This window comes from Onychomys torridus, chromosome 18 (assembly GCF_903995425.1).
Source record: "Onychomys torridus chromosome 18, mOncTor1.1, whole genome shotgun sequence".
Lineage (NCBI taxonomy): Eukaryota > Metazoa > Chordata > Mammalia > Rodentia > Cricetidae > Onychomys > Onychomys torridus.
In genome coordinates, this window is record NC_050460.1 from 8,649,453 (window position 1) to 8,668,134 (window position 18,682).

Here is an 18,682-nt window from a genome sequence, read left to right on the forward strand (position 1 = left end):
GGGCAAAGGAGTGCAGGCCTCGGGTCAGAGTATGCAGAGGGGGAGAGTGAGTAAAGGAAGTAAGTGGGTACTGGACAGTAGCAGTGCCAGAGGAGGCCAGAACAGCAATCTGTAGTCTCAGCTCCCCCCACTCCTGGGCTCAGTTCCCATCTGGGCTAACTAACAGTGAGTGAACCCCCTGAGCCAGCTGTCTTGTAGGAGAAAGGCCTGCACCAAAGCAAAGCTAACCCATGAGTCGGGGGCTAGGGAACCAGAGGTGTAAGCGGGAGGGAGGACTCCGTCCAGCCGTGGGCTTTGCTAGGTGAGGTGGGTGGAGTCTGGACCCTGGGCTCCCTTCGCAGGTCCAGGCTCTGCCATGCCCGCTCCGCTTCTCCCGATGCTGCTCCGATCGCTGCTGTCCCGCTTGTTGCTGCCCATTGCCCGCCTGGCCCGCCAGCGCCTCCTGCCCCTGCTGCGCCGACTGGCCCGTCGACTGAGCTCCCAAGACCTGAGAGAGGCTTTGCTGGGCTGTCTGCTGTTAGTCCTCAGCCAGCAACAGCCACCGGATGCTAGAGAGGCCTCCAGAGTGGACCACTCCCAGAGGAAGGAGAGAGTGGGCCCCCAGAAGTGAGGCGGTGGGTCGCGGAAGCAGCACTGTCCATCAAAGTACTTTCTTGTGGAGTGGGCTAGTCCAGGCATCTGCACTGACTGCAGAATGCCCGATGGGAGAAGACCAACCGACAGCTACCACTTCCCTAGGATCCAGCAGACCACAGATAGGGTGTTCTTCCCTCCTCTCTGCAGCTCCCGCCAACGACCTCTGGCCTCCAGGGTAGACCTGCTTCAAGGTCAGTTAAGAGACAACGTTTAACTTAGACAAAAGACAATTGAGCTAAGAGGTGGTATTTAAATCCAAACCGTCCAGTCTTCCAGACTTAAAATTTACCTTAAAATAACAGGACATTGGCTCCCTTTTGAGACAGATGTATTCTCAAAGCTCAGCAGGCAGCACAGAGTCAATAAACAATGGTGTATTATGTTGCTGTTGTTTGTGAGATTGGATTTGATGTCTACCAGGCTGGCCTCAGACCGCTGAGGATGATCTTGCCTTACCTCATTACAGGCACACACCATCATCCAAGTCCAGCTTATGCGGTACTGGGGATTGAACCCAGAACTTTGCATGCTAGGAAAACGCTCTACCGTGTGAACTCCACCCCCAGCCCTGTGCTGGATGACTGGGGTGCTTCTGAAAATCTCCCCATCCCTGCTATCGACCACGGCTTATCTGTGAGAAGCTGGGGAGGGAGTGGGAGGGAAGCCACTGGCAAGACTTCCTCTGGATAACGTGTTCCATCTGGCTCTCAGTCTTCACAAGCACAAGTTGTCTGTAGCTGTGTAACTCAGATCGTCCCACCGAGGCCCAGCAGTGGCTTAGATCTGTGTTGTAGGAAGGCTGGCTGGCTGGTGGGGGGGGGGGGGGGGGGGGGGGGGGGAGTGGGAGGTTGATCCAGGGCAAGCTTTGTAGACAGCTCAGCTAGAGGTGGTGGGAAAAGGAAGACTGGCCAGTGCAGGGTGGGCAGGGAAGTAGGGACATGCATGCCTTTGACCCAGGTCATACCACCCTCCAAGAAACAGGAAGTCCCCTAAAAATTTCATGTCATAGGACTGGAGAGAGGACTCAGCAGTTAAGAGCCCTGGCTGCTCTTCCAGAGGACCTGAGTTCAATTCCCAGCACCCGTGTGGCCCCTCACAACTCTCTATAACCTTAGTTCCACACTCTCTTCTGGCCTCCAAGGACAACAGACACGGACCTGGTGTACAGATACACACTCGGGCAAAACATCTGTAAACATAAAATAACAATTTTTAAAATCTTACTTTATTTCTCACTCCCCAGTAAAGGCCCTGAGAACCTGTGCGTGTGTGTGTGTGTGTGTGTGTGTGTGTGCATGCGTGGGTGAGCATTGTGTAGTACGGTCCTCTGGATAATTCGATTATGAGATTCCCACACCAATGGTCCTTCTAGGAATGTCTTGGGCTGTAGGTTATAGTGAGGAATACAGACCTCTGTCCGATCCCCAATCAAGTTGGGGATGCCCCTACAGGTTCCTATAGAAACTTGAGGCTGGGAAAGGAGTGACATCTGAGCTGATCAGCAACTCCCCCTCCCATCCTACCTCCCAGGCCCTGCCGAGCTTTTCTTTCCTCCTAGGGCCCAGCTGCTTCCTACAGAGTCCTCAGAAACTAGAGCACGTGCTGTGGGGACAAACCGACTAAAGGCAGTCCCACCTTCCCTAACGCGTCCCTTCTCAACCCCGCGGCCCCTCCCACTGGACCTCCTCCCGGACACCTCCTCCCGGCCACCTGGTGTCGTCGGATCTCCACACCTCCATTGGCAGGGGCGGGGCAGGCGGAGCGGAGGCTGTCCGGCTCAAGTCGGTGGCTGCTCCTCTCGAGCCAGAGACGGCCAGTTCCGGCCGTGGCAGCTGCCCCCACCCCGAGGTGAGGAGGTCGGGAGGAGGCTGGGGTCCCCACGGCCTGGGAATTTTCGTTCTGCCCCGCCCCCGCCCCCACCCCGTCCGGATGTGGGTGCCCTAGTCTCCGCAGGTGCGTTGTGGCTGGCGGGGCGCGGGAGGAGGGGAGCTGACCCCGGCTGCACGGCGGGCGGTTCGGTCGGTGTCGCCTCCAGCAGGCCCTTGAGGAGGAGGTGGCTCAGCAGAATCCAAATCTGCCACCTCTTGGGGAAGGATTTCCCACCCCCTGGGAATTTGTAGGCCCACAATTAGATGATTGTTTAAGCTCCGGACCACTTAAAATTGTCCCCTGCCTACCTGCCAACCCAGAGGGTTAAGATTCATCTGAGAATTCGGCCATAAGCCCAGGCTCAGAGCAAAGGCACAGTCACTTCTTGAACCCTGACCCAGTATCCACTCTGTGTACACTTCTGTCTGTATTTGAAAACTTGATTTGGGGTGTTGGGGAGACTTGCTTTGTTAGTTCAATTCTCAGAACCTAAGTTAAAAGAAAAACTGTTCGAGGCAAGACAGGGGACCAATGGTTAGAAATCCTGTATCAGAAAACAAGGTGGGCCCGGCTGGTGGCACACAGCACTCCTAAGGCAGAGGTGGGCAGATCTCTCCGAGTTCTAGGCCAGCCAGAGCTACTTAGTGAGACCTTGTCCAAAAAACTAAACACGCGGAGGCTAGAGAAATAGCTCAGTGGTTAAGGAGTGATTACTGTCTCTGTAGAGGACCTGGCTTTAGTTCCCAGCACCCATATCAGGTGCTCACACTGTACCTCCAGTTCCCAGAGATCCGGAGCCCTCAGGCCTCTGAACGCACTTGTGCCCAGGTGGTGTACACACAAATGCATACTCTTGAAAAAACAAAGCAGTGTGGATGGTCCCTGGGGCACAGCAGCCACACTGCAGTTTGATATTGTATTCGTCACGGACTTTGCCCACTAACTTTTTTTCCGACAGTGGCATTAGGGCTGAGGAGCTAGCCCAGTGGCAGAGCATGTCACTAGTGTCATTTTAGGTCCTGAACTTGGCCCCTCTCCCCAGCATCACAAAACAAAACAACAAAACCCACATTGCCTTAAAATTCCTCTCCATTGTTGAATCTTCCAGTATGCCCTTACGTTGAGCGCGTTGGGCACATGTTTCTCTGGGCCTTCCATAGTTCCTTTCCTGCCACCAGGTCACAGAGATTTAATCACAGACAGAGGACTTGAGCTGTAGCTTGTGACAACCCCCCAGGCCCATGCAAACACTGTTGCAGCAAACACAGATGGTTGTTGCTAACAGCTGAGAGAACACAGGCCTGGGGAGAGCGGGCTGGGAGCGTGGTATGAAGCAAAGCTACCTTCTAAAGGGGGAGGGGAGAAGCGTCAAGCCAGCCACAGTCCCAACTGGGGTGGTGAACAGGACACAAAGGTGAACATCAGGCCAGGTGGACAAGCCCTCCTAACCCAACCTTAGGGGCAGAGAGGAGAGAACCGTGAAGTGAGGATGGTGCCTCAGAACCTGGCGAGACCCAGGCCTGTGGGAGCTGGGTTCCTGGGGCTGTCCAGCAGAGGGCCCTGGCACCAGTGACCATCTGAGGCTGCCTGGGGTGTGGGTGCTGGATGGAACCCAGGCAAAGGAGCTTGCCAGATGGGCAGTTCTCCAACAATAACAGGCCTGGCTGTGGCCATCTGCATAGATGGCCAGGTCCCTGTGGGCGTGAGGAGAGGACCCAGCCTTCCTCAGTCTGGCCAGGACCCTTACCACCTCTCCTTTCCTCTCACTTCCAGCCCACTTTGTACACAAGGGCAGGCTCCTGGCCCCCAGCCTGGCCATGCAGAGTGGATCTTTCTGACAGATGTGCCAGCTACTTGGCTGGGAAAGGAAAGTGGGTGTGAGGCGCAGGACCAAGGAAGAAGGGAGGCAAAGACAGGGGAGACAGAGACCGGATAAACAGAGGGCAGGAATCTGAGGTTGTGGACGGACATGAGGCTGCTCTCAAGCCATGGCATAGTGCCCAGAAAAATACCACCCAAGCCCGACTTCCTGCCCTGTTTACTTAGTGCTAGTGGGGTGATGTGTCATCTCTGAAAGGCTGGATATACCCCACCAGAGTAGCTTGGGAGAGCCCACTGTCCTCAGTAGAGTCAGCCACCTCCTCAGGGCCCAGGCTTTCTCTAGAGAGAATAACTGCACCTTTCCCCCAGTAATGTTTAGTACTGGTAATTGTTAATTAGTTCCAATGGCTTCTCTGGGGGACAGGTTCCTTGGGAAGGTAGGTGAGGCAGGCAGCCTGGATGGAATGATCTCTCCTCAGGACCCTCCCCAGCCTCTGGGTCACCCTACAGTAGAGAGTGCTACTGTAGGGACAGAGAATAAGTCCTTCCCTCCTTGCTGCCCACAGGAAAGAAGGAATAATGAATCCTTGCCGGTCCCCAGAGGCACGTGATGATGGCCTACCCCGCCGCCCCCGCCCCTTACACCCCAGCCATCGGAGGATATGGATGACATGAGGCTCAGCAAGGCTTCTAGCTCTAACGGTTATCATCTTGGGTTGGGGCAGTGAGGTGTCGGCTAGGACAAAGGGATGTGCAGGATGTGAGGCTTTTCCTGGCTCCCCCTTCTCCGGTCTCCAGCTGTGTTTCAGTTTTCCTAGAGACCTCAGGACTGTCCCCTAAACAAATAGCCTTCAAGGCAAAGTCGGTGGGGGTGAGGGGAAATGTTGTTTGTGATGTATGTGCGCCTGTCTGTGAAGGGTGGAGAGAAAACAATACACACCCCTGCATCCGGGTTCCAGAACAATTAAGTCTGAGGTATCCCACCAGGGTAGGGGCGGAAAGTCTTCTCGAAGGGAAAAGGAGGGATAGAAAGGAAGAAGGCTGCTTTAGAAGGACGTGTGTGAGGGGGTGCTAAAAAGTAAAGCGGTGTAAATGATGGTGTGGGCGGGGTTCGGTGAGGGATAACGGAACACCTGAGGTGGAGTGTGGCTGTGGGGGCGTCTGGGCCTGTGTGAGCAGAGGGCCTGTCTGTGCAAGAGTCTCTCCGTGGAATGTGTAGGAGCACAGGCTCGGCGCGGAAATTAGGGGTGTGGGACCGAGCTCCCAGGCTCCTGTGCACTAGGGGTACCCAGTGTGGGACCGAGCCCCCTCTCCGGCTCCTGTGCACTAGGGGTACCCAGTGTGGGACCGAGCCCCCTCCCCGGCTCCTGTGCACTAGGGGTACCCAGTGTGGGACCGAGCCCCCTCCCCGGCTCCTGTGCACTAGGGGTACCCAGTGTGGGACCGAGCTCCCAGGCTCCTGTACACTAGGGGTACCCAGTGTGGGACTGAGCCCCCTCCCCGGCTCCTGTGCACTAGGGGTACCCAGTGTGGGACCGAGCTCCCAGGCTCCTGTGCACTAGGGGTACCCAGTGTGGGACCGAGCCCCCTCCCCGGCTCCTGTGCACTAGGGGTACCCAGTGTGGGACCGAGCCCCCTCCCAGGTGCGTGTACGAGTGACGGTTGGGAAGGGTCCCAAATGTGCTCGCCCCCGGAGCAAGCCGCCCAGGCGGCCCTCGGCGCTGGGTCCCTGGGGCAGGGAGCCCAGAACTGCTGAGGGGGGCGGCGGGGGAGCCCGGGGGCGGGGCCAGGGCGGCGGCTGTCGCGGGAGGAGGTGGCCCGCACGGGCCCGAGGCGGGCCCAGCAGAGGGCGAGTTTGAAAGCGCTCGGGCGGGCGCGGGAAGCGCGGGTCGAGCGCGCAGATTTCGGCGCGGGAGGTGTCCTTCTCCATCAGGTGCTCGTAGGGCCCGGGTCGGGCGTGCCGGGGACTCCGGGGCAGAGAGTGGCGTGTCCGGCCTGCCACGAGGGGAAGGGAGGCCTGGCCTGCCAGCTCCTCGGCCGCGACGGGGACTCGGGGTGTGGCCCCCAAGCGGCGCGTGCGGAGCAGCGCAGCACGTGGCGCGCATGGGCCTGGCGCTGGGTTGGGGGTGGTCCTTCGGTGGGGACCCCGGGGGAGCGGGGGCCGGGGCAGCCTGGCTTCTGGGCCTGAAAGCCACTGTCGCGATACTGACCTCATCTGAGGGTCGGCAAGTGAGCGGTTCAATGTCACCGCTCCCGTCTGAACCGGAGAGAGGCCGCGTTGTTCCTGCCCGGAGGCAGGAGGATGGGGATTCGGGTATTCAAATGAAGGCGGGGGTGCTGCTCCTTTACCCGCTAAACTGTCCTTGGCCTCCCTTTCCTGGGAGAGTGAATGAGTGACAAAGCCGAGGGCGCGCACACCCAGGCTCCCGGTGGATGAAGGCTCAGCCACCCGACTCAGGCCCTCTTTCCAACCTGGTGCGGATAGTCAGCCCCCTCTTCTTGATTAACCCCCATGCTGTTCGTTTTGTCCTGTGTGACCTTTGCATGCGATAATGTATGTGGCATGGCATGGCTGTGCAGTGCCTTCAACCTGAAACGAATGTTATGTGGGGCCGAGAATGACCTGAATCGCCCAGCTTGTTGTAATTCCCCTCGTCGAAGTCTACAGGGCTAGCTGGGAAGCCGTTTTAGCTTCTCCTCCCCCACCCCAGAAGAAATCTAGAATGATCTGCACATTGAGTAGATTCTGCAGCTTTTGTCAAGTGACCTCTCTGAACCTCAGTTGGCCCTGTCTGTTTAGTAGAAACTGCCTGGAACTAGTTCTGGGCCGCTGGAAGAGGGGTCATCTGCATATTGCAACTACAGACTCTGAGGATGTAGCACAAGCTTCGTGGAGAAACAGATACATGAGTCAGGTGTTGGGACCCTGGGACACAGAAGGGCTCAGATTGGTGGTTGCTCTCAGGGCTCCATCTCTACAGGTCAAGGCATGGCTGAAATGACACCAGAATCCCTGAACTGCTATCAGATGGCTGGACAGACAAAAACAAAGCACCTGGACAGTGAATGGAATGTTAGGATGTGGGCTGGACCCAAAGGCTGCCCAGGGCTTTAACTGGTGCCCAGGAGTGGGATGGGGGTTGCTGCAAAGGAGGTGTGTGTGTGTGTGTGTGTGTGTGTGTGTGTGTGTGTGTGTGCATGCATGCACAGAAATAAATACTTCTCCAAGCATAGGCCAGTTTTCTGAAGGAAGAGTGTTAACGTCTCCTGTCTGGCTTGAGGCTACATTCACTCTGCTGTGTATGGGAGAGGTGAAGTGCTGTGGTGAGGACTGGCTGTGTGTGATGGGGGTCCCTTCCCTACTAGCTAATAGAAGTCCTCAGGCTCTCCCCAGTCCCAGCAGAGCCTTCTAGACCTAGAAAAAAAATAGTAATACTATTGTTTACCACTCTGTTCCTAGTACCTAGAAGGTTACCTGGCTGACACACGGGGACCTTCAGGAAATTGGAAGGAGCCTTCTGCCTCTATTAGGAGGTGTGTGGGTTTGCTACCCAGGACTGAGAAGATCTTTGTACAGTCTAGGGTTTACCAATAGAAGGGTAGAAAAAGCCATTGCAGGGCCTCGGGGTGATCAGCTGTGACTCTTTGTCTGGGTGGGCGGGGCCCGGAGTTCTGGCAGCACCTGCGAGCTGACCTGGCTGCCACATGCTTAGCTCCCTTGCTGAGTTGTGGGGACCTCTGCCGTCTTGTCTTATCTCCCAGCTACAGGGTGGCCCTTTATCTCCCGCAGCCTGGCTGGTGCTTCCAGCTTCTGTGGCAAGTTAGCTTATGAGACTGTGCTGAATGGGGCCCCTGGAGGCCTGAGGGAGTCTCTCCTGATAAGCCCTTACCACCTTTTTCATCTGGACCCTCACTCAGGACCCAGCCTTCTGCCTGAGCCTGAGCTAGGACCCCCTCCTAGGGAGCACCCAGGTTCCTTTGACTCCAACCCTTCTGCCAAAGACGACTATACAAATCTGGTGAGTGATGAAGCACGGGCAGGAGCAGTCTGCCCTAGGCAAGAAATGGTAGTCTGAGCTGGGTCCATGTGAGGGCTGCCTTGTTGATTCTGGTCCTGCTTCTCTGCGGCAGCAGAACTGTTTAGCCTGCTGGTGCTGGGTGTCTCCCCTGTGTGAGTGGGGCGTGAGGAGGGATGGTGAGGCAGGTGGCTAGGAGCTTGAGAACATCCTGTTAGGGCCTGTGCGCCACTTTTCCAATTTTCCCTTCAAGGCCACTGTCAGAAAGGAGAAGAGCATAGTGCCCTGGGCCCTGAGAAAGGAACTGAGCGCAGGGATCGGATGGCCCTGGGGTCAAAGGCAGGAACATGCTAGGCTGTGGAGAAGGCTACATCCCCTCCCATCATTATGAAATATATTCTTGGAAAACTGGTCGAAAACTCAGGAGGCCCCTGGGCAGTGGTTGGGAAGAAAGACTTAGATGCTACCAGCAGGCCCTGAGCGACCTGAGTTCCTGCAGATCTGTTTGCTGTTTCACACCTTCCTTCCTTGCTTTCCCCTTCTGCTCTGCCTCCTCCCCAGCCTCCTCTCCGTCCTCTCTCTCCGTCCACTGTCATCACTGTCCCTGACCTTTCACCTCTTTCCTGTCTTCTTTGACTCTCTCCCCGTCTCTTGATCATGCATCCTCCTCTCCTGATCCCCACCCTTCGGTTTCCAAGCTTACAAACTGCTTCTGCTGCTGGATAAAAATAGCGGTGGCAGCGGCCAGGCCGGCAGCCAGGTGCAGCCCAATCTGGCAGAGAGACGACAGAGCTGGCTTACTTACTGGGGCCAAAGGCCAGATGGGGCCGGGTTGAGTGGTCCTGAGCCTGCCGAGGCTCCTAGGGGACCTTCCCTTGCCTGCTCTGTGTGCCCAGCCCTACCCACAAGAGTCTGAGAAGGGTCCAGGACAGTGTGGAAGCCGAGCCAGACAGAGCCTCAATATTCCTTTACCCCTAGCAAGAGCCAGAGGGAGGGAGCTGCCAGCCAGGCACAGCCGAGAACACTGGAACCATGACAACCAGTCACCAGCCTCAGGACAGGTACTGGGGAGGGGAACTGGGCTGGGAATCTAGGGAATGGATCTCTAGGGAAGGGGTTGGGGTAGGTTTAATATTTGGGACTAACTGCTCCCGGGCTGGTGGTTCTGAGTCAGGTCTATATCTGGATGGGGTAGGGAAGGTGCGGACCTTGGCCAGGAGCTTTCTAGTGTGCCTGCAGGGCTAGGTGGGCAGCAGTCCCCTGCTGGATTGTGTCAGTGTGTCCACTGTTGCCCTGCAGCTAGACAGTAGCTTCTGGCTCCTCCCACGGCTGAGGGGAGACACTGGCTGCCTCCCTCATTCCAGAACACATCTGGCAGAACTGCCCTGTCCCTGGGGGTTGCCCTGGGGCCTCTGCCTTGTATGACCTCAGCCCACCCTGCTCTTTGGCCTGACCCTTCTATCCTCCCATCTCTGGAGCCTGTGAACTTCCTCAAGCTAGTTAAGGTCGGGAATGTGTGTTATGATAGAAGAGGTTCTAGTTCTCAGAGGGGCTGAGGCTTGTGAGAGTTGATGAAGCTGCCGCTCCTTCCAGATGCCCGCTTTGTCCTTTGGGTTCTGAACCCCTCCCAGCTCCTCTGCCCACCATTTCCCTCCTGGGCCAAACAGGCTATGTAACTAGGCCCATTCTGACTGGAAGATTAGTTTCATCTTTCTGGGACCATTTCCCCTTACTGTAACATCTTCTGTGACTGTTTTCCAGGGGGCAGGTGGGGGTTGTAAGTGTGGGTTTGAGCTTCCTGCCCCCTTTCCTTCCCAGGCTGCCTGGTGCCCCCGCCGGCCCAGCCCCTTCACATTCCACCCCCTCAATTACACACTGCCTGGCCCCCTCCTCCCTCTGTCTTTCTGTCCTGTGTGGCCTTCCCTTGGAATTTTGCCTTCCTCTGAACCTCTGGACCATGCCTTGAACATCTTGATCTCAAGGGGAAAGTTTGAGGGCTGTGGTGGTCATGGCTCAGACCTGCCTGTCTGGCAGTCCCATTTAAGATTTGCAAAGAGCTAAACTCCTGTTTCCCTGGCCAGACCTGTCTCTCTGTGTTAGGCCTCTTCCACACCATCTCTGAAGTACCTGGGTGCTGGCTAAGGGGAGGGACCAGGGTTGCCAAGCTTATAGACAAGGACTATCCAGAGTCACTGGCTCTGTGCCCTCATGCTCAGGACCATATGGCATCCATAGGCCCTAATCTACCTGCCCTGCCCTAGGTAGTTTGGCCTACAAAACTGGTTCTGTCTGGTTAGGTGGGGGGGGGGGGGGAGTCTGTAGCTCCTTACTTCCCAGCCCCCTCAGGCACCCAGACCATCTGTTCCACTGGATCCAGAATGGTCTGGGTGTTTCTTGACCTCAGAGTCCTTCAGGGAACTACTGAATTCCTGCTTAGACAGCCTAATTACTTCTAGCCTATGTGGTGGGGTGGGAGAGGCTTGTGTTTACTCTTTTATCTACCCACCCAGCGCTTTAGCGAAGTTCTAAAGCCATGGCTGGATGTGTGGGTCACACTGCTTTCCAGCCTGAAGGACTTCTGGGACTTAAGAGCAAAGGCTCTGTCACCCATGTCATTCAGAACTGTGCCGATGGCCTTCTCCCTTGACCCGTCTTACATCCTGCTGTGTACCTTAGGACCCCCACATCACCACACACAGCTAGGACAGCTGGGAAGCTGGGGAGGGAGGGGGTCTGGTAGGTTACTTTGCCTCTTTCCTACCCAGGTATAAGGCAGTATGGCTTATCTTCTTTGTGCTGGGCCTGGGAACATTGCTCCCCTGGAATTTCTTCATGACAGCAACTCTGGTGAGGCTGGGGGCAGGGGAGGCACCAGGTTCCAGAGGACGTGACCCCGAGGCTTTCAAGGCCTGATTCTGTGCCTCTGGGCACAGAGGGGAACAGAGGTCCAACATTCAACCTTTGAAAACCACAGTATTTCACAAACCGCCTGGACCTGTCCCAAAATACATCCTCAGTCACTGACAGATGGAGCGAGGACACGGAGGCCTCACCTGCCCCCACAGTGCCCTTGCCAGAGCGGAGTTCGCTCAGTGCCATCTTCAACAATGTCATGACCTTGTGTGCCATGTTGCCCCTGCTGCTCTTCACCTGCCTCAACTCTTTTCTGCATCAGAGGTAAGCCTCCCCATCCCGGATGCCCCTGGCCACCCTCCCTTGCTCAGTCCCTTGCTGACTCCCACCCCACCCTGCCTCTCCCACAGGATCCCTCAGTCTGTTCGGGTCCTGGGCAGCCTGGTGGCTATCCTGCTGGTGTTCCTGATCACTGCCATCTTGGTGAAGGTGGAGATGAGTGCTCTGTCCTTCTTCATCGTCACCATGGTCAAGATTGTGCTCATTAATTGTAATCAAGGGACAGAGCTCGGGCAGCTCTGGGCCTGGGTTGGGAGTTGGGGCCCAGATAAGGGCAGTTGGGGTTAAGGCTCTCTGGGAGCCCCAACTGCCAGCCCCTTATCCTTGCTGACATGCTGTCCATACTATTCCTCAGCATTTGGTGCCATTTTGCAAGCCAGCCTCTTTGGTCTGGCTGGTGTGCTGCCGGCCAACTACACCGCCCCCATCATGAGTGGCCAAGGTCTGGCTGGCTTCTTCACCTCTGTGGCCATGATCTGCGCCATCGCCAGTGAGTCGTACTGCCCCCACTGGCCGGTTGTGGGGAGGCAGGGCAGGATGATTAGGAGTGATGGAGTGTGTCTGATCCTGTCCACTGTCTGCCCCAGGTGGCTCCGAGCTGTCAGAAAGTGCCTTTGGGTACTTTATCACAGCCTGTGCCGTTGTCGTTTTGGCCATAGTGTGTTACCTGGCTCTGCCTCAGCTGGTAAGCAAATGGAGGAAGCTGGCTTGGGTGGGTGTTTGGGAGGGCCCAGGGTTTCAAAGCAGGGGTGTCCTGAAGTTGAAACACGGCAAGTTGGAGTTCTGGAGATGCCTCTGACTCTACTTCCCCATCTCCCTTGCTGAACAGGAATTCTATCGCTATTACCTGCAGCTCAACCTTGAGGGGCCCTCTGAGCAGGAGACCAAGTTGGATCTTATAAGTAAAGGTCTTAATTACTAAAGGAAGTCTGGTGGGTGGCATGGAGTAGGGGGGAGGGCGAGGGTACATTGTATGAACTGGCAGCTTTGAGTCAAAGGAGGACAGTGACCATGAGTAAGGTGAGGTTAACATGGTGACCCTAAGGGACTTGGAGTTTTGCTGAGTTGGTTAGTGTTTGCACAAAGCCCTGAGTTGATTCCTGCACTGGGCAAGGTGGTGCACATGTAACCCCCACATTTGGGAAGTAGAGGCAGGAGGATCAGAAATTCAAGGTCATCCTTGGCTATACAGTGAGTTCAAGGCCAGTCAGAACTACACAAAACCTTGTCTCAATAAGGAAAATTGGAGGACTTGGATTACCCTGAATGTCTCAGGCATTTGTACTGAGATAGAAGTTTCAGAGAAAACAAAGTAACATGAGCTCCTTGGGGAAGGGTAGCCCCCAGGGACTTGAGTCAAGGGCGTCTAGGTGTATGGGGTATTAGGGTATAACTGTGGACCAACCAGTTAAGGAAGGTGTTCACCTCCAGCTTAATTTTCCAATTGCTCTGCCCTCCCCAAAAGTTAAAGATCCTTCTATAACCTCTCACCCAACAGGAGAGGAACCAAGAGGAGGAAGAGAGGAATCTGGGGTACCAGCTCCCAGCTCTCCACCCATCAGCAAAAACCACTCTATCAAGGCCATACTTAAGAGTGTATGTGGGGTTGGGGGTGTCCTGCCTTCCTTTCCTTCTGCTGTGTCCATCTGTACACCACCTCCCTCTCTGACCTAAGATTGAGCTTTAGTGTGTGTGTGTGTGTGTGTGTGTGTGTGTGTGTGTGTGTGTGTGTTGGGAATTATTTGATCTTTTGGGGGGCGGGTTTTGAGACAGGGTTTCACTGTGTATCCCTGGCTGTCCTGGAACTCATTCTGTAGCAGACCATGCTGGCCTTGAACTCAGAGATCCACCTGCTTCTGCCTCCTGAGAGCTGGGATTAAAGGCTACTACTGTCCAGCTGTTCGGTCTTTTGTACTGCACAGCCGACATGACAACCAGGAACCTGGATGAATCTCTTTTCTCTCTCCAGATCTCAGTCCTGGCTCTGTCTGTCTGCTTCATCTTCACGGTCACCATTGGGCTGTTCCCTGCTGTGACAGCTGAGGTGAAATCCAGCATTGCTGGCACCAGTGCCTGGAGTAAGGGCCCCGGTTTCCCGGACAGATTTAGCCAGAGTCAAGGGCGGGACCAAGGGTGGAGCGTGGGCAACCCGGGCCCCTCCACCCAGCTGGATCTTCATGGGCCTGTTCGCCCTTCCGTCGGCTGGAAACATCTCTTTGGTTGTACAGTGAGGAGGCCATGACTCAGAGAGGGCCAGGGGTTGTGTTCAATTGTCTCTTCTCTTCCAGATAGCTACTTCATTCCTGTGGCTTGTTTCTTGAATTTCAATGTCTTTGACTGGCTAGGCCGGAGCCTCACAGCTGTTTGCATGTGGGTAAGTAGAATATGGGCTGTGGGACCCATTGGATCAAAGTGTCCAATTGAGGCCAAGAGGGACCCCAAGAAAGTACAATGGTGGGACTGGGAGTGTGGCTCTATGGTAGAAGGCATGCCTTCCATGCATGACCTCTGGGTTCCATCTGTAAACCCTCAAGAAGGGAAAAACACAGTGGGAAGGGAGCTGTCTCTTTCAAATCTACATGTAATTTATGTGTAATTACGTGGATAATTCCTTTTTTATTTTTAGATTTGTAAATTACTATTATCATTATTATTATTTTTGAGACAGGGTCTCATTAGGTAGCCCTGGTTGTCCTTGAACTTGCTATTGTAGATCAGGTTGTCCTCAAACATCCATCTGCTTCCCAAGAGCATGTGCCACCATGGTCCAGCTAAGAGTGTGTATGTGGGGAGGGTGTGTGAATGTGAGTGCAGGTACCACAGAGGCCAGAAGAGGGAGTCAGATCACTTGGAGCTGCTTGGTATGGGTGCTGGGAACTGAACACTGGTCATCTGTAAGAGCAGCATACACCCTTAATTGCTGAGCCATCTCTCCAGCCCACATGTACAGTTCTTAGATGTGTAACCTGGCAGGGTCACGTGTGTGCATGTACACGTATCTCTGTAGATCAAAAGATACATTCCAGTATTTAGGAATGGGGATATTGCTCAGTTGATAAGACTGTTTGCCAGAATACCTCATAAGTCAAGTATGGTAGTGCATACCTGAAATCTTGGGAACTAGAAACAGGAGGATCAAGGTTATTCTTGGCTACATACATGGTGAGCTTTTGGCCAGCCTGGAATAAGTGAGAACTTGTCTAAAAAAAAAAAAAAGAAAAGAAAAACCGGAAAGGGGGAAAACATCAGTATCCCATGGGCTCTACTGTACCTCTGGCAATCAGCACCCCCAACAGTAACCAGGCCTAGAGGTTTTACCCAAGTCTCTAGGCCCCTGAGTAGACAGTGAGTACTGCCATGGGCTGAAGCATTGCCTGTTCCTTGCAGCCGGATAAGGATAGCTGCTGGTTGCCGGTTTTGGTGGTCGCCAGGATCGTGTTTATTCCTCTGCTGTTGCTATGCAACGTGAAAAAGCACTACTACCTGCCTGCGATCTTTAAACACGATGCCTGGTTCATCATCTTCATGGCTGCCTTTGCCTTCTCCAACGGCTACCTTGCCAGCCTCTGCATGTGCTTCGGGCCCAAGTGAGTCGGGCCAGGAGGGAATTTGGTGACATCAAGCAGGATTTAATTAAGAGTTCCGGGGATGTTCCTCAGTGGAGGGAGATGGCAACAATCTTTCATCTCAAAGCTGCAAGGAGCTGGTTGTGGCAAAATGCCCAGCTTGGGGGGTTGTGAGAGACAGTGGAGGTAAGGGCTCCCAAGTGTGCTCATGCTGAGTTTGAGAGAGGTGGAGGACGGGCCCCAAGACACATTTCCCCAAGAAGTGGGCTGAGATTGGGAATTAAGGATGGTATGCGTGGGGGGTGGGGCAGGGCTGAGCTTGGCTCTCCTAAGATCACCCTGCCTTCCTTTTAGGAAAGTCAAACCAGCTGAGGCGGAGACCGCAGGAAACATCATGTCCTTCTTTCTTTGTCTGGGCCTGGCTCTGGGAGCTGTATTGTCCTTCTTGTTAAGGGCACTTGTGTGACAACATGGGGACAGACGGACTGCACTGCCTGCCTGCTTCCTGCTCATTTTCTTCCCTGCCTGGGAGGAGCAGGGGTCCAGAGGTTTGCTCTTCTAGCTAACCTTGCCTTTCTTCTGGCCTGTGCTAGGCCCAGATGTCCAGGCCCCAGGGAGGAGCCTCCTCGGATGGACTTGAGATTGAGGGGTCAGAATGTCAAGGGAGCACAGTCTCTTATGGAGAGCTCTGACTGCCCCTGCTTAAACCAAGCACACGCAGCTCCTAGGCTGAGAGAGCTCCGTCTATCTGCCTATCAGGAGGATGGGTGGAGGTGGAAGGCTGACTGGTGGGTCATGTGATCTGTTGATGTTCCTTCTCCTTCCTCCTTGTCCCTGTTCCTTGTCATTTTGCTGCCTTTTTATACTGACAGAAACCAGGAGCCTCTGGGTCCCTGAGATTAAATAAACGTTTTGTTTTGTTTTGTTTTTTTCTTTCCTTCACAGCATCCCGTGTCCTCCCGAGGCGGGCAGCCTGCATCTAGGGTTTGAGGACAACCCAAGCTGGGGATACCGGGAGGGTCGGAGCCCTTTCGCCTCAGAGGCTGCAGTGCCCCCTACTGGGGTCACGGAGAAGGACAGGCCTGGAGCCAGGGCAGCCAGACTGGCCCAGATCTAGAAAGACATGTTTTTCTTTTCGGCTCATTTTTTCTTGAGACAAGATGCAGCTCAAGCTGACCTCACATTCCATATGTCCCCAAGGATGACCTTGAGCTGTTCTTCCTGCCTTCACCTCTTAAGTGCTAGTCTTGCGGGCCTGTACCCCACCATGTCCTGAACCCATGGACTGAATCCAGGGCTTTGTGCATGCTAGGCAAGCACTCTGTTAACTGAGCCACACCCAGCCCCTCTTTCTTATTTCAAAAGACTGGAGATGGAGGCAGCTTTAGGTCTTTCCCCTCCCCCCCAAATGCTGTCCTCAGCCCCTGGAATGAACTCTGCCAAGCTGGCCAGCACCACCCCCAGCTTCTGGCCATACTCCCACATCCCTGGGCAGGAAAAGGCTGAGGCCTGAGTTCTCCCTTACCTTGGCTCCAGGCCCTGACACCAAAGCCAGGCTGCCAGACTTCCTGGAGAACAAGGGACCTATGTGTCCTCATGTTGGAGTTGGACCTTCTTGGCTTTTTCCAACCGCACTGTGGTCTAAGGGAGGGTGGGTTGGTATGGGATGTGAGATTGCCTCGGTGGAGGGGACATCACCACTGGTACTTGAGCTGAGGATTGTCTGTGTGATTGGAGATGAGAGAAGAGGTCTGGCCACACGTACCCCCATCCCTGGGAGGTGGCCCTGGCTTCTCCCAGACTTGCAGGAGCTTTGGCCTCCCAGCCCAGGCTGTTTGCTTGCTGGCCCTTGACTGCTGATAACTAGAGTTGCCCCTACCTTTGGGACTTCCTTTTTCATGGAAATTTCATTTATACCAGTGGTTCTCAAACCTCCTAATGCTTTGACCCTTTAATACAGTTCCTCATGTTGTGGTGACCCCCAAACCTTAAAATTATTTTCATTGCTACTTCATAACTGTAGTTTTGCTACTATTATGAATCAGAATGTAAACATTTGTGTTTTCCAATGGTCTTAGGCTACCCCTGTGAAAGGGTTATTTGATCTCCAAAGGGGTCACGACCCACAGGCTGAGAACATTGATTTAAAAAAGGTTTCAGGCCTTCATGGGTAGTAGTGATGTGTTTCTTCTCTCTCTCTCTCTCTCTCTCTCTCTCTCTCTCTCTCTGAGACAGGATTTCTCTGTATAATCCTGGCTGTCTTGGAACTTTGCAGACCAGGCTGGCCTCTAATACAGATAGCCACCTGCTTCTGCTGGTATTAAAGGCCTGTACCACCACCCTTTGGGCTTCACTTGTTTGCAATCCTCCCTACCCACACCAGACAGAGTTTCTCTGTGTAGCAGCCCTGGCTGTCCTAGAATTCGCTCTGTAGACCAGGCTGGCCTCGAACTCACAGAGATCTACCTGCCTCTGCCTGCCAAGTGCTGGGATTACAGGTGTGTGCCACCACCACCCGGCCCTCAATTTTTTTTAAAGATTTATTTATGTATATGAATACTCTGTCTGCATGTACACCTTTATGCCAGAAGAGGGCATCAGATCCCACTATAGATGGTTGTGAGCCACTATGTGGCTGCTGGGAATTGAACTGGGGAGAACAGCCAGTGCTCTAAACCACTGAGCCATCTCTCCAGCCCCCAGCTTTCAATTCTTAATAAGGTCAAGCTTGATGGTGGGTTGGGGGGTAAATGTATCATTGTACTGGGTACTGAAGTCCATGATTAGTATGACAAAACATATGCAAAGGCCGGCGGTGGTGGCGCATGCCTATAATCCCAGCACTCAGGAGGCAGAGGTAGGTGGAACTCTGTATGTTTGAGGCCAGCCTGGTCTACAGAGCAAGATCCAGGACAGGCTCCAAAGCTACAGAAAAACCCTGTCTTCAAAAAACAAAACAAAAAACAACAACAAAAACCAGCATATGCCTGAGCTGGTAGAAATGGCCTCCCTTTGCTCTGGTTCAAACTGCCTGTTCCCTGCTACGAGGCCAGCTAAAAATGCAAGCTGAAGTCTCTTCTGCCTTCCCTTAGCTCCCCTGACTTCCTCCTTGCCCTGAAACGGGGGGAGGGGGGGCTTTCAGCTTTCTGCAGCACTGGCAGCACCCAGGGAACCTGCATTTCTTCCCAACCCCTTTTCACCTCCTGCCCATAGGCTAGCTCCTGGACTTCTTCCAGTCCATCCCAGTGTGGCCACAAGAAGCTAGTGTAGGGGTGAAAATGTAACTACTTGTTTTTTACTGGGAGAGGAGGCCTCAGCTTCTCAGAAGAGTGTTCGGGATTCACTAAGATGGTCCTTGTTATGAATTCCTTGCCAGCCTGGGATGTTTCCATGGCTAGCCTCAGACTTGTGGCTATCCTGCTCCAGACTCCCGAGGGCTAGGATTGTAGGCATGGTGTCCTTACAAGGAGACTTCTGTGCAGTAATTACTGGTCTTCTCCCTGGACCGTGGACCTACATGTGAAAAAGTTTCCTGATGTTTGACCAGCCACCATCAGCTTGTGCAATTTTCTTCCCCTTCTA

The 18,682-nt window shown here is 54.4% G+C and overlaps 2 protein-coding genes across 8 annotated transcripts; both read left to right on the forward strand.

The window, feature by feature from the left end:
- The first annotated feature begins 355 nt into the window (after positions 1-355).
- Mymx (myomixer, myoblast fusion factor) lies at positions 356-658 on the forward strand. Its single transcript, XM_036167236.1, has one exon. It carries the CDS (start codon positions 356-358, stop codon positions 608-610), a length of 255 nt encoding a protein of 84 aa, XP_036023129.1. The 3' UTR covers positions 611-658.
- A 5,464-nt stretch (positions 659-6,122) lies between these two features.
- On the forward strand, positions 6,123-16,024 carry Slc29a1 (solute carrier family 29 member 1 (Augustine blood group)). Of its 7 annotated transcripts, none has more exons than XM_036168263.1 (14): positions 6,123-6,259; positions 8,245-8,345; positions 9,321-9,403; positions 11,108-11,189; positions 11,317-11,519; positions 11,606-11,745; positions 11,890-12,024; positions 12,122-12,219; positions 12,364-12,442; positions 13,033-13,130; positions 13,504-13,612; positions 13,823-13,908; positions 14,922-15,121; positions 15,455-16,024. In XM_036168263.1, exons 3-14 carry the CDS (start codon positions 9,375-9,377, stop codon positions 15,564-15,566), a joined length of 1,371 nt encoding a protein of 456 aa, XP_036024156.1. In that variant the 5' UTR covers positions 6,123-6,259; positions 8,245-8,345; positions 9,321-9,374; the 3' UTR covers positions 15,567-16,024. The 7 variants fall into 7 exon arrangements, with proteins under 7 accessions (XP_036024156.1, XP_036024159.1, XP_036024157.1 ...); XM_036168264.1 differs by lacking the exon at positions 6,123-6,259 and adding an exon at positions 6,749-6,801; XM_036168265.1 differs by lacking the exon at positions 6,123-6,259 and adding an exon at positions 7,795-7,860.
- The last annotated feature ends 2,658 nt before the right edge of the window (positions 16,025-18,682 follow it).

What these genes read in the sequence shown, in the direction of transcription:
- Mymx (XM_036167236.1), top strand. Translation starts at nt 356, where the DNA reads ATGCCCGCTCCGCTTCTCCCGATGCTGCTCCGATCGCTGCTGTCCCGC.
- Slc29a1 (XM_036168263.1), top strand. Translation starts at nt 9,375, where the DNA reads ATGACAACCAGTCACCAGCCTCAGGACAG. An exon ending in CAAGATTGTGCTCATTAATT is followed by an intron (nt 11,746 to 11,889) that starts GTAATCAAGGGA and finishes ACTATTCCTCAG; the next exon opens with CATTTGGTGCCATTTTGCAA. An exon ending in TGCATGTGCTTCGGGCCCAA is followed by an intron (nt 15,122 to 15,454) that starts GTGAGTCGGGCC and finishes CCTTCCTTTTAG; the next exon opens with GAAAGTCAAACCAGCTGAGG.